At 37.6% G+C, this 17,383-nt stretch overlaps 1 protein-coding gene across 2 annotated transcripts in view; it reads left to right on the forward strand.

Annotated features, from left to right (window-relative positions):
• Window positions 1–17,383, forward strand: part of RIBC2 (RIB43A domain with coiled-coils 2) — a 40,875-nt gene that overhangs the window by 5,732 nt on the left and 17,760 nt on the right. The window contains exons 4-8 of one of the 2 annotated variants that reach the window (XM_048300951.1): window positions 303–421; window positions 5,598–5,825; window positions 7,228–7,394; window positions 8,521–8,635; window positions 15,499–15,601. In XM_048300951.1, coding sequence (XP_048156908.1) covers window positions 303–421; window positions 5,598–5,825; window positions 7,228–7,394; window positions 8,521–8,602 — 596 coding nt within the window. In that variant the 3' untranslated portion in view covers window positions 8,603–8,635; window positions 15,499–15,601. Of the gene's footprint in view, window positions 1–302; window positions 422–5,597; window positions 5,826–7,227; window positions 7,395–8,520; window positions 8,636–15,498; window positions 15,602–17,383 lie in introns of those variants that run through there. The other variant, XM_048300950.1, reaches the window with a different exon arrangement.

Below are 17,383 nucleotides of genomic sequence, written 5' to 3' on the forward strand. Positions count from 1 at the left end.
GTACTGTTCTAGAGCAGAAAAAATAATACTGATTTTTCTTTCCCAGCTTGTCATGAAACATTCTTTTCTGCAGCACTTAACTTCTTTCATTTTAACACCAAATGTTTAGACAAGATAGGTTACATATTAAACTGATTCATGGGTCACCTGAAATGCCAAGATGGAAAGCTTTGATGGTAGGATTTGGAAATAGTTATTCAGCCTACTGTATCTGTAGCTCCCCCCTGCTTCTTCCCCTTGTTAACTCATATTGCACATCATGTCCATGAATATTGACTAAATTTCATTTGAATCGAATTTAGATGATCTTTATGACAAGTTTAGGATTGAACTTGACCGAAAGATTATGGAGGAACAAAGAAAAGAAGAGGAAAACAGGCGTGTTGTTTGTACAGCTACTAAAGATTTCAATAGAATCCAGGTAAATTAATATTAAGTTGGTTGGTTTGTTTTTCAGAAAACATGGAGACAGAGAAGGAAAATAAGATGCACAAAATCAGAATGAGTAGTAATGTTTTCACAGGGGTTTCTTAGCAGCTGACTTCCAAGGTTGTTTCAGCTTGGAACAAGATAGATTTTATTCACTTTGCCAAGTGAACAAAGGATTCAAGGATCTAGATGTCCTCTGTCTAGTTATCCTCTGCCAAAATTGTGCCTCCTGGTTCTCAGCTTGCTGACTGGTGAGCAGAAACAGCTGCTCCGTCACTCAAGGGCTTTGGTCTGGTAAACTGGGGTACAGCAAAAGCCTCCCATGCTGCTTTCTGGTTTATGTTATTGTGTCTGTCTGCTTTTCTTTGCACGTGTGTAGAAACACTGTTAACATTAGCTTTTTGTTCTTACTGTTTACATTAATTCTCCACAACCACTGGTTTTGCCTCTTTGGCTACTTCATGAGTATTTGTGTAAAATGTCTCCTGGTTATTTACTGACCTTGCTTTGGAACCTGTCTTAGTACCATTATCTGTCATGCTCTAGTTCTTCATCTTACTGCAGATGGTTTTTTTTCTCTTCAGCTTCTACATACAGCTCAAAGGGCTACATGGATGCTAATAGCTTTGTTAAACTATGTTTGTTGTGACTTAGCTTTAAGTGTATTTAGTCACATCAAAATAAACCACATTAGAATTACCTACATTAAGTATGGTACTTTTTGGTTTAGCTGTATAAGCATGCAAGTCCTTAAATGTTGCTTGAGCCTTTCAAGGGGCATTTGTCATATAATTTTATTTATAGACAGCTCAAGTTAATTGAAAATCAAAATCTTAAAAGTACAGGAGCAGGCCGTTCCCATGTGCTGAAAGTGGTGAAGACCAGCCTGACTGAACAGATGGCTTTGGCTGAAGCTCAGGGAGAAAAAGAGAGTTTATCACCTTTGGAAGAAGGGACAGGCAGCTCAGGAGGACTGCAAGAATGTTGTGAAGTCATGCAGGGAGAAAATTAGAAGGGCCAAAGTCCAGCTGGAACTTAATCCGGCTACTGCTGTCAAAGACAATGAAAAATGTTTCTACAAATACATCAGCAGCAAAAGGACAAGGAGAATCTCTTATCCTTTGTTTGGGGGGAAACATAGTGACAGAGCATAAGGAAAAGACTGAGGTACTTCATATCTTCTGTGCTTCAGTCTTCAGCCCCCTGAGCTGGAAGGCAGGGACAGGGATCAGAATGAAGCTCCCATAATCCAGGAGGGAATGGTCAGTGAACTTCTATGCAACTTAGACCCACAAAAGTCCATGGGGCCAGATGGGATCCACCCAAGGGTACTGAGGGAGCTGGTGGCAGTGCTCATGGAGCCGCTTTCCATCATTTCCCAGCAGTGCTGGCTCACCGGGGAGGTCCCAGGTGAAGGGAAGTTGGCCAGTGGGACACTCCTCTGTAAGAAGGGCTGGAAGGAGGATCCAGGGAACTACAGGCCTGTCAGCCTGACCCTGGGCTGGGAAAGGTCATGGAGTAGATCCTCTTGAGTGCCGTCATGCAACACGTGCAGGACAACCAGGGCATCAGCCCAGCCAGCCAGGGTTTATGACAGGCAGGTCCTGCTTGACCCACCTGATCTCCTAGGACAGAGTGACCCCCTCAGTGGATGAGGGAAGCTGTGGATGTGTCTGCCTGGACTTTAGTAAAGCCTTTGACGCTGTTTCTCCCAGCATTTTCCGCATGGCTTGGACAGGGGCACTCGCTGTTCACTGGGTAAAAGACTGGCTGGACGTCTGTGCCCAGAGAGTGGTGGGGAATGGAGCTACATCCAGCTGGGACCAGGCACCAATGGTGTTCCCAAGGCTCAGAACTGGGGTCAGTTTTTTAACATCTTCATCAATGACCTGGACAAGGGGATTGAGGGCACCTTCGGTCACTTTGTAGATGGCACCAAGTCTTCTGGAGGATAGGAAGGCTCTGCAGAGGGATCTGGACAGGCTGGATTGATGGGCCTAGGCCAGTGGTCTGAGTTTCAAAAAGGCCAAGTTCCAGATTTTGCACTTGGGTCACAACAACCCCCTACAGCTCCAAGATGGGGACAGCGGCTGGGAAATGCCTGGCAAGAAAGGCCCTGGGGTGGTGGTGACAGTGGCTGAGTATGAGGCAGATGTGCCAATGTATGCAAGAGGCCAGTGGCACCTGGCCTGGATCAGAAATAGTGAAGGCAGCAGGACTTTGGACAGGATAAATCTGATTTGTTTTCAGCATTTAAAATCTTTCTTGTCGTTAATCATGGCATAGTAGTATGACATACATGGCTATGCATAGGGCTGGGGGTTTCCTCCAGTAAGATTCTCAGGCAGCTTGGAAATTTTATGCTCTCCCGCTTAATGGCAAATCTGAGTTACAGTGTTGAAGTGCCTTGTTTTGATCTCTTGGTAGATCACAGTGGAGTGACATTAAGAAAGTGATCTAAATAACAATTATACATTTTAAGCTTCGAGGCTAGCAATTATGTGAAATCCATTCAAAATTATTTTCTGTTAAATGTGATTTACTCTGGAGCTTTTTCCAAATTACAAATAATTGCTTGATTCATAGTATTAATAAGATAAAAGTATATATTCAGATGTTCTGTTTCAGTGTTCCAAAAGTATTGGATGATTGAATATCTTCAGGGGTTTGGATCTTAAAAGTTGTAATGTCATCGTTCCTTTCAAGTTCTTACTGACTCTTCTTGAGAAAAAAAAAAACAATTCAGGGAAATACATTTTGAATTTAAAAAATTTCTTTTACCTTCTGGTAAAAGTCATACTCACTAACATCAGAGATGGAAAAGTGGCCTGTAATTCTTACTGTATTATTCCATGGTATGATGACAATGATTCCTAGATCTGAAGCTGATGTTTGTCATGAGAAATTTGATTTGCTTGAGGTTTTCTGTTTTTCTAAAAGTAGGCATTTCTTTTTTTGCTTTATAGTTGATGTTCCTGTTGGGTGGTAGACTGTACTAGTTTGAAAACAAACCAGGGAGAGAAAACAAGTCAGAATTACAATTTAATAGGAAAATTAAAATACATGCAATAGTACAAGAACACTGACAGAGTCGGGATACAGCCTGACACCCTGTTAGTCAGGGTGGTGGTAACAGTCCAGATAAAGTGGTCCTATTGAAGCAGTGATCCTGTAGAAAAGGGTGTGGTCATCACCTGAAGGTCCAGTGATAGCTCTTGTCCTTTGGGAGTGCCATAGGTAAGGGCTGCTCATGCTGTTCCAAACCCCAGACTATATCCAGGTGGGAATGCTTGGCTCCTCCCCCTGAATGGAGCATCTCACAATGGGTTGATGTAATTCTATGAGTCATGTGGTGGGTCCTTGATTGCCCGTTAAATAGAGATAGCTCCCAGAGGGAGTTATCAGGGATGAGTCATGGTAGGAGATAACAAACACTGCCTCACCTGCTTTAACAGCTTGTGAAGATGATAATAGAATGCATGCTTTTGGTTACATCTTACATTGTAACCTAGGACATAGACATCTCTAAAGACGTGATTTTGGGCATTGTCTAAGCTGAACTGTGGCTTAGCTAATGTATAATTTAAAAAAAATAATTTCTCTTCTTTTACTTTCTTTGCATATCAAATACTTCTGTTATTTTAATGGAAACCACAATGCTATTTTAATGGAAACCACAAAAACCTTGGCTGTTTTCAGCCAAGGAATTTATTAATCTAGGATATGGTACTTAGTATTAGCTGTTTCTTCTGCCCCATCACTGACAGGTAGTTTAGCATGTTTACTTGGAGCAAACAGAAGTCACTCTCTGACAGTCTCCTGGCCTGATGTTTGGGACAACCGCTGTTATCCAAACTCAAAGTCTTTAACTAAAAATGTAGAGATAATCTCAGTTTAGCAGTCTTCTCTGGTGGCATAGATCACCGTGCTTGCTCAGTTAGGATTCTTTTCCTTAAGATGTGCAGAGGAACAAGTTCTCACACATGTCTGTAGTCATGTTATTCTCTGTTGTTTATATCTTCTAGTTACTCTGCTTACTCATGTTCAACTTTCTATGGCACAGAAGACTTTACCTGCTCTTTCGTAATGGAAAACCCTCGAGTTTTCATTTGTCCTCATCTACTTTGCCAATACGTATGTGCCAACCAGTGAATTACTGATCAGCAAGAAAAGTACCAAGCTGTTCTACATAAGTGAATATTCTCAAGGCAGTGGTTTTTTTTAACAGCACATCTTGGTCAAAGTGGAGACAGAATTACCCACTGATCTGTTGCAGTCAAGATAGATGTGTAAAGAGAGACCGATCTGGCAGCCTGTTCTCTGTGTGCCCTAGCAAGCAGGAGGTTTTTTTGTCCTCTGTCCAGATGGAAGCTGGAACCAGGCATTGTTCCAGATAGTTTAGTTTATGCATTACAGAAGAATGACACAGTATTAGAAATGAATGATGCATAGCATTATCATTCTACTTTAAGTTAGTTTACTTAGTCTAATTATTCTTTGGAAGGTAATTATGTTACAGTAAACCCATTGTATTTTGTTTCTGGAGTATTGTAAAAGGAAAATTTCCTTTGAATAGGAGACTGCACCTTGTAGTGAACATTAGGAACAGTGAATTCCATAGAAAATTCATACTGTGATTTCCAGTATTGCAGATACATCCACATAATATGATTCAAGTTTGCATTTTGTATCAGCAAACAGAATCAAGGCTGCATCTAAAGACATTAATTGGACATCTGTCTATTTTGAGGGCTTACCCACACTCTTCATTCAGTATGTAATATGTAAATCAAGGCTAGTGATTCAGGATTGTAAATTTTTATTGTAAATTTCTTCCATATTGTATTTGTCTGCCAAATATCTACTGGTTATTTACTTGGGGATAAATGTGGAATTATTTTTTATTTAATTCTGCATTTTCTTATAAAACAAAGTTATTTTCCCACAGTTTACTTGCTATATGTGATATGACAACATTAAAGAACTCTTTGATATTAGACTTTTGATCTTGGCCAATAAGACAATGATCACAGTATTTGTATGTGATGCTTTTGACAACTGTATGCAGGTTGGAAAGACATCTGTTAAAATGTGTTAACATTTTTTCACTCCTTAGTTCATATTTTCTCTTGGAAAAAACATCACTTCTCTCTTTCCACTGAATTTAGGTTGCTGAACTAGATCATAAAAATGAATTGGAAAAGGCTCAAAAAATAAAAGATGACATGGATGAAATTACCTTCCTCCTTCGAGGAGACTTACTTTCTGAAAATCCTGACCAAGCAATAGGTCCCTTGGGTAAACATCATGTGCTTGTGGATCGATGGAAGGGAATGAATCAGGAGCAGCTGATGGCAATTCGTCAATTTCAAAAGGAACAAGCTCTGGAGAAACTGGTATTTAAGCTCACATACATTTTCATGCATTTTCTGTTTTCTTGGTTGTAGTAATACTATAGACAATGTTTGTAGAAGAAAAATACCTTGTTTGCCCTGGACATGCCATTATGAGACTGTGTTTTCCATTGATCTGCATTTTATCCAAACTTTAATCAGTCTAACTGAACACAGTGCCTCTGAAGCACCTGGGAGATGCCATGGGGTAGGCTGGAGCCCTGGAGTTGGACTGGGAGGAAGTTTGCTGAGGAGCCCAGGGCCAAGGGGATCTTAGGACATGGTCCATGATGGTCCAGCTGAGCAGCAAAGTCCTGTCCAGCCCAGGACCCAGGCTTCATGGTGCAGTTCAGGACCTGAGAGTGGACAAGCTGCCTGCAAGGAGTGGGCTGCTCTACAGGGGAAGAATATCTGGGACCTGAAGGTGAAAGCAGGGCAGGCCAAAGCAGTATTCTCATGCTCAAGGGTACCCAAGCAAGGCAAATAGAGCAGGTCCACTGACCTTGCTCATGCATATTTCTTAGGCCTATAAGTTCATGAATGTGAAAATGTGATGGAGTTTCGTTTCTACTGTCCTACACAGCTATGAACCGTGCTGTAGAATAGAATTACAATGGTAATAGTTGCTGCTCTAGAGATGTACAGAAGGAGGCAGTCAAAATGAAGACATCTAGTCTCCTATGAAGTCAAGAGTGTCCAGGCCTAGATACTGTGAAGTAGGAAGTGACTTGCCTCCCTCAGCACAGAGGCTACATTTATGACAGCTAAGGAATAGTGTTTGATTTTATCTTTTAGTTCCTACAATACTGTGGGCTATACTGTGTCTTACCTAGGACTTATTAAAGCTGGAGGTAGAATTGTCATTTTCCTGCCTCTCCTATTATTCTGAAGTAAACCCATTCAAGTCATTAAGCTGACTGAAAATGAGTACAACCAAGAAAAGTAAGTTTTTTGCAGGCCTCATTTTTTGATTCAGTTCAATGAGGTGTCAGACAGGAAGTGATGCAGAGGAAAAAAACAGTTTCAGTCTACTCATGTAGTGTTCATGGCTCATCTATTATGTATACCAAGTTAGCCATATTATAAGCCATACTGATGTCTGTGCACTTCTTAACTCTATGCACTTCTTCCTCAAGAACTTTCAACTCTTGATAACAAGAATTTAAAACAAAAAATCTGTCTTGCTGCTCTGGGTTTTTACAGAGAGAAAAGAATAGCGCTTTCATTGGCTGTATCTTGCTTCTGCCTGGTTTAGAAGTCCTTGTTCCCTTCTCCCCATTTCAAGTGCTACCTCTAGTGTTCAATAAAGGCAAGCAAGTTTGTTTGGATGAACTTACCCATGAGACTTTATATATACAGTTTCATCTTTGAAAGAGAAAATGAAGCATTCTTTTCGCTCCTGTAGCGAGTAAGAGAGCAGGAACGCCAAAGAGATGCTGAATGGGATAGGCAACGTCTACAGACTGCGAGAGCCCAGTTGCTTTGGGAGCGGCAGCAGCAGCGGCAGAATCGGGTACAGCGCCGAGATTTAGATTTCGTGAACGCAGAGCTCTCTCAGGAGCAGAAAGCAAAGTAAGTACCAGAATAGGGTTCTTCAAATAAAAACAGCTCTTTACCATTATTAACACAATAGCATGGCTTTCAAAGAGCCTTTTTTACTTGTTCTGTTTCTAACTTTTTAAAGACACTTTTTACAAGTTCATTCTTTCAAAAAAACCAATATGTCTGAAGTGTGTTTTTCAGTATTATTTAATCAATCTTCAAAGTGTAGGTTTTGAGTGTTACTGACTGACATACATGATTTAGGATCTGGAATTCTTAAAAGCGTTCCACTGACAACAGACTGTTCATATAGGTGGCAAAATATGGAATAAATATAATTATCTATGCAGAAAATTATATTATCAAGTGAAAAACAGTACATGTTTCTTTAATTTATCTTAGTTTTCTGAGACAAAAAAGGATGACCTACCAGTAGAACTGCCAGTTTTTGATAGCTCAGGGTTAGGCTAGCAACACAAACAGCATTTCCATTATGTATGACAGAACTGGATGATTCTTTAACTAACCACTGGATGTGTCTTGGTGGGCAGCTCTTGTGTCTGCTCTTATGGGAAAGGAGGAAGATAATATGTGCAGGAAAAGAAAAACGAACTTAATGATTTGGTGTTCTTTTTTTCCAGTTCCTTCTTTTTCTTTTTTTTTTTTTTTTTTTTTTGGCATGAATATAGAATCACAGAATAGTCAGAGTTAGAAGGGACCTAGAAGGGTCATCAAGTCCAACTCTTAAGTGGATGGCCCATATGGGGATTGAACCTGTGACCCTGGCATTATTAGCACCATGCTCTGACCAACTGTGCCAGTCTCAGGTTCATACATACCTTTTGCAAATGAATTTCCAATACATGATGCCTTCTTGTTATGAAAACAAAAGTTTGGAATTGAGTTAATTCAGGTTTTCTTACTGTGAGATTTTTGGAGGGATATTTCAGGAAGAAAAAACCTAAGTTTGCTATGTTGAGATGTGGCATATATTTTGCAGAACAAGTTCTAGTTATATTAAATTCCATTTCTAATAATTTATGAGCATTTATAGGTGTTAATGCATTATATCGTCTTTAGGTTTCTCAGGCTACTTCTGTATAATAGCAAGGAAACATTTACTAATGGCTTTTTAAAAAATTTTATTTAATTCTAGGAACATTTATCTTAAAGAAGAAGAGTATTCAAATATTCCAACAGACGAGTTTTATGCACAGTTTAATACAACCACCCGGTGACAATCTGGATAAATCAACCTGAATTATACAGAAGTATGTAGACATATTAAAATTTTCAATTGAGCAATCCCATGTTTTATTATTTTTATCTGTTCCCTGCCCTGTTCAAACACTGCACTCAAACTAAAGGACAGTCTGCTAGGCCAGATTTGTTCTAAGAAAAGGAAAACATTGTAATAGTTTTTAAACGTGATTGGTGTTCTGAAAGAACTAGTAGATTCAGTAGTAGGTTATTTGACTCTTGTGTCTCAGGCTTAGCTGTAATATTTACATTATTCATGCCTTTAGGAATTAATTTCTGGAAAGAAACCTGAATTTAAACTACAATGCTGCTTTATGCAACTTGGCCAGAGGGGAATGCTGCCTACCACAGACCGCAAGTGATGCGCTTCTCTAGGAGGGAAGAAAGATGACCTAGTGAGAAAATTTTGGGTTGGTTTGTTTGTGGTTTGGTTTTGGGTTTTTTGTTTTGGATTGTCTTAAAGCAAAAAAACCAGCCAGACACAAAGGCAAGCAAAGAGAAAGAAGCGGTCAAGTTGGTCAGAAATGTTTTATTTTGTGAGCAGTGGGAATAAGAGTTCAATAGTCATCAAAGTGATTAGTGCACTGAGGTATAGCATTGAAACAGAATGTGTGGTAGAGTTAGTGTGGAAAAGCAGGGGGGAAAGTATTCCTACATACACCCTCACTCTTTGGAAATAATGGAGAAGATTTCAGGTAGTGTGCTGCTGAAAGAGAGTGGGGACAATTCACAGGTGTGACAGAAGAGGGGTGAAAAAGCAGGTGTGCACCAAACAAAGTCAAGGAGAAAAGTCTCAGCTTGTGCAGGGTAATTCAGGGAAACTGTTTACTTCCTGCCTTCATGGTGGCAGTGTTGACTTAGCAATGAAAGAGCCAGTCACTGACATTTGAAACATGGGCGAGCACAACACCAAGGAAGAAAACACAGAGAAGCAATGCAAGAAACTAACTACATAAGGGAAATGGATGGTGGAAATCCAGAAGAGAAAGAGCTGACATGGAATAGACTGCAAAAAGGAGACTAATCCTAAGAGTCAGGAGATATGAAAGAGGAGAAAAAATGAGAGTCAGATGAGAGATTCAGCTAAGAATCCAAGACCTCTAATATTGTGAACCTTTAATAAAAATAGAGAGCCCATTTATAAGAATAGATCTCGATAACTTGCCAGCATATGGGACATAAATCTGGGGTAAAAACATCCTGATGATGTTGGCTTGGAGTCCACTTTGTCTCAGCAATAATGGTAATGTTGAATGAACTTTGTGATGAGACAGGTTGAAGATGCCTCCACCGAGCAAAGGAGGAAAGATACTTAAAAAAAACCAAGGGCTGAGATAAACTTGAATGAGTTATTCTCATCTCTGAAAATAATGAAGAATGCATGGTTCTTGAGATATTATTAGGAGGATTTTATGATGTTTGAAGGAAGCGTTTCTTGAAAGGGGACTGTTCAAACAGGTCTGTTTGCTCAGCTGAAATAGTGCCCTGTGGGATCACGCTGATACAGTGTTCCTGCCTGATTCAAAACGCTGATTAAAGAGGAGTTTGGAAGAGACCCATCATGTTAATGCCTTTAGATAGGAGAGGTGAAAGAAAATGCAGGAGAACATTAAAATGGTTAAAGAAGTGCCTTTCAACATGATTATCCTGAGGAAAAAGGTCTGTCCCAATTGTAGGACATTGATGCAATTGGAATTAATTGCAGTAGAGATAGAAGCTAAGTAGAAAAGCAGTGTGGCTGAAATACAGGAACTGTAGGAAAGTTGGAAAATGAAGTTGAGAGGGGGTCATGCACCGTTAATAATGAGCTGGTCTACAAAGTAAGAAGGAATGATATTCAAGAGATGCCAATGTGAGATCCATTTATTTGTCAGACTGAGATTCACATATGGCTGGATGTCTTTGGAGTATTACCTAGAAAATTGACAATCTCAGGAGTGCAGGTATGTGTCTTAGAATAGACAGGCCATCAAATGGGATGGGTGGATTAATATGCCATCTATAGTAGTTCTCATGTCACTAAAGTTGGTTTTGATCTGTGTTGAATATCTCAGACTCTGACTTTTTCTTTTTTAACTAGAATTTAATTACCTGACAGAAAAAAATAAATAAAGCAAGTGCTGAAAAGTTCATGAAGTTGTCTTAGTTTGTCCAACTCGTGTGACTAGGTGCTTGCAGACTTGACAACAGCTCTACAGTTTAATGAAACGATGCTGGACCTCGTCAGATGATGTTTGAGTTTCCTTCAGGAAGGAATATGTTTTTAAAGTCTTTTTGTAATACCTATTTGTTTGCTTGGAAACATTTTATATGAGATCAGAGAAGGATAGGTTTCTCAGCTGTCTGAATAAGCCTTTAGATGGAAATTCAAATAAGACTGACAGTTCAATAATTGGGCAGGATCAGGCATCACTGAATTTCCTAGAAAACTTTCAGCATCATCAATCATATTTGCAAGAACAACCACGTTCCATTCTACCTGTTGCTTCAAAATATAAAACCTGAAATTTATTTTGGGTGTTGGAAGCACAATCAAGTTGTAGATAACATGCTTAATGTAAAGGGGAAAAGGTCTGATTCATTGTTATTGATATTTTATACTAACTTTTGCCTTGCACTGAAACAAGCCATATTTTCAGTAGGTATTATCAACTGAGCAGATGATAATAAAGAATTGAAGTGCAGGAACTCCTCAAGCCTGTATGGCTTTGAAACAAACAAGCTGTGAGTGGTATCTTCACCTTTTGAAGCATCATTCTCTTAACTTTTACTGCTGAGTTTTGAAATAAGTGGAGGAGATCAATTAAAAAGAGCCTTAGCTGATTGTAGGTGCTGTTTGAAAATGTTGGTTTCCATTGCTGAGGTAATCTATTTTTTGTGATATTTGTAGGTATTTCTATTAAATACAGCAGTGAAAAAGACAGTATCTTCTATGTGATGATATGATCAGCTAACTGGAATGAGTACAAATCACAGCTGCTGGGAGTAGAGGGATAGCAACCATCTCTTTCTAAAAAAGCATAGATGTATTTTCCATTTCTTAAGAAAGACTTTTTAAAAACTGTGAGTATGGCATAAGAAGTTTCTAACATTCGTCAGTTCTTATAATGGTCCTTACAAATAAGCACAGTTAATTAGATTAAATGGTCTTCATGGAGCTTCACGGAAGTAAGTTGGGTAAAATGCATGTGCTAGGACCTGATTTCAGAGAGGAAAATTATGATCAGTACCTATCATCTTTAAATTTGTGGTTTATATTCACACAGTTTTCCACGTGTCTTTGGATCAACAATTTGGGAAAAGAGTAGGTATTTAAAGTTTAAAAAAGAAGTTACAGTGATTGACCTGAGTCCAGTATTCTACTTTCTCTTGGGATTTTCTACTCTAATATTTATAATATTTATGATATTTCTCTGTCTTAACTCTGGAGCAAAGGTCTGACCCAAGGAAATTCTTAGTTAGTGTACAAAATTTTCATGACAGTTAGCACTTTTTGATATGCTTGTAGAAAATGGATTGGGATAAATCTTTTTTGTTCATTGAAACATGAACTAGCTAATTATATATGAAAATGAGATGGGGTTTTTTTGTGTCTCTCATTGATAGCGATGTAATGCAAAGTGCATAGTTAAGTCTTGGAAACAGTAGTAATTGGTGTGAGCAAATGAGTTTGAAATTCTGGGTATGGTTCGCCTTCTTCCATGCCTGTCCCTAAAGAGGGACTAAGAAATTTGTCAGAATAAATATCCAGCTAAGCCATCATCTCCAGGATGGGGAAATACTCCTTTCCAGGAAACTGTCTCAGGGACTTCCAGAGCTACAATAGGTGATTGCTATTGCAATCATTAACCATGATAAAAACCCTTTGCTTTTTGAACTCAGGTAAATGTACCATCCAAGATGTATTTCTGCAGACTCACCTTCTGTTTGTTTGGTTTTTGAACTTGACATCTTTGAGCTTCACTTGCTTCTGTTAATCGTCTTATGAAAATGTTTTAAAAAGGTGAATAGCTGTTCCTCATATTTTTTAAGTTGTTTTAGACCACTGTCACATCACCATTTAATCTTCCCTTTTTGTAGGCTGAAGAATCCTAAGTTTGTTCAGTTACTCCTCAGTAAAAGTTATCACATAGGTTTCTCAGTCCTTTTTATTAACTTCTGTACTTTTAAAAATTTGACTACATAACCTTTTTGAGATGAGGAGGTCAGAAGATTGTGTAATAATGATATTTTCTGGTTTATTCCATATTTTCCATAATGCAAATATATGTGTATTTCTATAGAATCCTAACATTGGGGGTTTGGGCCTTTGTTTAGCACTGAGAGGCATTTTCCTAGAACTCTATAGTGTTGCTCAAAGACATTTTTTTTCTTCCGTTCGGTATCAACTAGTTCAGGTCCCCAAAAATCTATACTTAAAATTAGGGTTGGGGAGTAGTTCTTGGTATGTGTCACTTTTGGGTTTTCCTGTATCAAACTTCACCTACCATTTTATCTTCTCATCATCCTTTTGCTACACAGGTAGGTTAATATGATCAGGAAAGTATATGATCGCAACATTTACTTCTTTTTTCAGGATGTTGAATAGCATTTTACCCAGGGCTTGTGGGACTTCGCAATTTCCCTCCAAAGGGAAATCTCAAAGGGAATTTTCATTCTGTGCAATCTGTTACTGTCCATTTTGTTATGCTGGCCTGGGATGTCTGTAATCAACACAATGGCTTGAAACACTACTAATATGTTCCACATAATACAGTGTTCTGGTTTGGAAACATCCCTACTCTCCACCACTGTGAATACACAAAAAATCTCTTAAACTGTTTGAAATGACCTCATTTTTTCTGCTGCTTTAAGAAATTTTGTCTCCTACAGGCTTCTTTTTAAGATCACCTCCTTATGAGGTATTCAGAAAGGAATATAAATTTTATACCTTTACTTTAGAGATCTCTAAACTTTATTTTTGGTCTATGTTGTTAAGTTTTACATCCAAATTGCCAAAGTTTGGTTTCCCCTTTGCTTCTGGCATGGACCTTTGGAGGAGTTGACGGCATCCTTGAAAAGGTTTACTCTGCTACCTAACAATACTTGGGGAAGATTTTTCCTCTAAGGTTTGGATAATATTTAATTTTGCGTACTTTTTTTTTTTTTTAGTGGTTTTCTACTTAACTAGGAATTTTCACATTTTCTGGCCAATGAATTTACAAAATCACATTAAAAATATTTCCTCAGGTTTTACGTGGCTTTATAGGTGAGAGAGACGAAAGAAAGGAAAAACCAGTCTCCTCTTATCCTTATGCCAGCAGGCAGTTTATTTTCTTGTGAAAAAAGTATGAATTCTTCATTTTTATCAATTAATTAAAAGTTTAAAAAATAGTCAGTCTGCAGTTTACTTTGCTATTTTTCAAGAAGGGATGACTGAGTTTCTGATAGTCTAATGCCGTCTCCTTCTCTCACTTCTAAAACTCAGAAAGGCCTAGTAAGAGTCTTGCAGATGCTAGTGAGCTTTGAATCAGAACTGAATAGGCAAAGTTCAGCTCTTTTCTGTTAAAACCCCAGAAATCACTGCAATTAAACTTCACTTTAAACTAAATAACTAATGAAAGACGTCTTTGAAGTAAAATTTAATACTTCTACTAAAGTTATGTTGTTTGCATGGTACAAGGTGTTTTAAGTGTATTTTCAACTTAAACAAACGTGCTGAGGAACAAAGAAAATATTCAGTTAAAAAATAAAACAAATAAACCAATAGAACATCATAAATCCAAAAGGAGTGATCAGACCTTATAAAATAATTGGTGTTATTCTGGGTCAGGTTTGGCCCTTCACTACTTTTTTCATCTGTTCATTTGAGTAAAATAAGTCTCTGAATTAGAATAATCAGAATTAAACCTATTATATTACTGAATTTTATATTTGGTTGGGTAGATGACATTCCATTTGTAGTCATTAACTTCTATGCAAATAGAAATATCTGCTGAAAGAGTTAAAATGCTTATGTGTAAAGTTGTTATAACTAACGGATTTGAAGGATTTCACTGAGTAAATTGCTGCTGTTATTTTGGCAAGTTGCATAAGCAAGTAGTGGAGAGTCAGGTTGGAACTAGCCATTACAAATACTGAAATCTGATTAAAGAATGAGAAAAAATGCTAATTTTCTTTTTCTATTCTGTTTTGTATCTCTGTGAGGATCCTGATATTTCTCTTTTCACGTCAATTCTTTTTTAGAACATTTTCTCAGAACCAGTTTTTAGTTCCTCATTTTAAACCGAAGATACTGTTTTGTATCAAATGCAATTCAGAGGATATTAACCTCAAAACTTGGCAATGAAGGCAGATATGTTACATAATCCTAAATGTAATTTGCAACTGAACAAGGCAAACTATGCATGGACAAATAGGCATATAGATTTCAAAATTAGAAAAAAGAAGTTTCTGAGTGGGGGAAAAAATGAGTTTCTGAATGAATAAACTACATTTCGCTAATTTCCTGGGGTTTCTCCTGCAAGGGCAAAGTTAAGTTTTTTTTGCAGCTATTACTGAAATATTATTGGTATTTCCAACTTATCTAATGTTAATATAATAATGCTAAAAAACAAATAAAAGCACATAATGAAGGAAGTCAGGTCAGTCTTGGTTTTCCTACTGTAATTTTTTTTTTTTTTTGCTTCACATACTCCTCCACATTTATTTCTTGACAATACTGTATGTGTTCCCAGCCCTGTAATACCAAACCACTGTACTTCAAATTCTCAAAGCGCAGAAATACTCTGTATGAATTAGGGAGAAAATTCATGTTAAGTCTATTCCAGTGAATTTTATGTACCATTTCTGTCTTACCTTGTTGCAATTATTAATGACGTTAAATGCTTTTCAGATGCCAGCATGTGGAACCAGGGAAAAATGGATATCTAGTAGACATTCTACTTGATTAAAGGCTGATGATGCAATGGAAGTATGAGGAATACTTCAGGTGATCATTTAATCAGGAGAGATACTGCTTTCTGAAGGCTTTCAGAGTTTTATCTAAATATGACTTTTTTTAAAGTTTGGCTTAGCTTACTGGTTTTAGTTAACTTTATTAAATTGATTATCATTACTCTTTTGTTGCCACAAATATGTCTATGTATGTACATATATATATATCTGTGCCCATTTTTGCATGAATCTTTAAATACTGTTTTAAGACTTCAGCATGCTTTCTGTTGGTTTAAATACTTTTCCAAATATACTGTCCTTTCCTAGATTTATTACCAGAGTTATGAAATGAGGACATTACCATTAGAATGTTTCTTGCTATTGGTCTATTGGTGCTCTAACCCAGAAATGTAATGCTGCTTAGCAGAATTGTAATGAACTCTCACCCTGAGAAATCTAATTCCTGTGGCTTCTCATTAGCAATCCTGATTCTTCACAGAAGAAACCACAAAAATCTTGCCCATAGAAAAAACCACAGGAAATAAGCAGCAGCCTCTATATGTCATAGTAGAAATTGCACAATTGCTGTTCACACAGCAAAAAATACTCATGCTGAGGTCCTTAGAAAATAGGGATAAGGGTAATTTTTTTTTTTTAATAATACATATTCTAATCTAACTATGCCATTTTGCAATAGTACAAGAGAGTGGAAATACTGAGGATCCAGATGCATCACTGTCATACCAACTTGAACAAAAGAGTGCTCCAGTGTGTGCTATGGCTTTTCTAACAGAATATTTGCTATTGCAGCGGTGGTTGAAATATTCTAAGAAACAGAATACTGTAAATACTGTAAGTGTTTGGTACAGCTTATAAAAATGAAAATTATTTACCTTTGAGCTTTATTAAATTTTCAATGAACTTTCTCCATCAATAAAATTTAAGAGTTAATTCAGGTTTCTTGTTTGAAAATGCTAGGAAGGAAGTGAGGATTGAAAAATCGAGCATACACAGGAAAAATTGACAAAAAGAAAGAGCCAGCTACATAAAGATGTTACTATTTTAAAAAACAAAATATTTCATTGGTAATATTAAAATACTAGTTTCTGCTTTAATGCTGTCCCTGGCAATTAAATGATGAGATGTTTAAACACAAATGTCTGGAAAGTTGGTTAAAACCCTTGGAATCAATGACACTGCTCTGAAATCAGGATGAATGGAAAATTTAGTGAAAGGATAGATGAAAAAACAGTCCAACTGCTCAACAGTTTAATAGTGTGATATCTGAGAAAACTCAGTTAAAAGGACATATAATAATTGGAGTTTGCTGAATAGCAAAATGGGTAAAGTAGTCACTCTCCAGGAAACCTTCTAACTGGAAAATACTGTTTGTCTTTTCACATGCAGAAGGATCCACAGTCATTCTCTGGGTTCATGCTTCTGCTGGAAAAACAGTTGAGTGTGGAGCAGTGACAACTTTGAGTTGTGAATTCTTGGGAGATGCAGGTTTTCTTGTATCTGTCGTTACCCAAGTCTGGCTAAGAGATCCAAGTACCAAGCCTAGAGTCAGGATAACTGAAATTATGGTGGATCAATGTTTTCAGCCTCCCACAATACATGTGAGCATGTAATATGTAAGTATAGATGCGTGTACATACACAGAAATGAAAGTGCAATTTTCAAAGCCATCTGTTCAGCTCCTGCTGCCTTAAAAAAAAAGAAAGACAAAATAGTGTTTTTTTGGAGGTATGGCCAGCACCAGAGTTCATTCCAACAGAGATCATAAGCTTATTTCTACAAAGAAAATGGTTTTCCCTGAAAGCTGAAAGGACTGAAGAATGAGA

The sequence above is a fragment of the Corvus hawaiiensis genome, chromosome 4, assembly GCF_020740725.1.
Source record: "Corvus hawaiiensis isolate bCorHaw1 chromosome 4, bCorHaw1.pri.cur, whole genome shotgun sequence".
NCBI classification, from domain to species: Eukaryota; Metazoa; Chordata; class Aves; order Passeriformes; family Corvidae; genus Corvus; species Corvus hawaiiensis.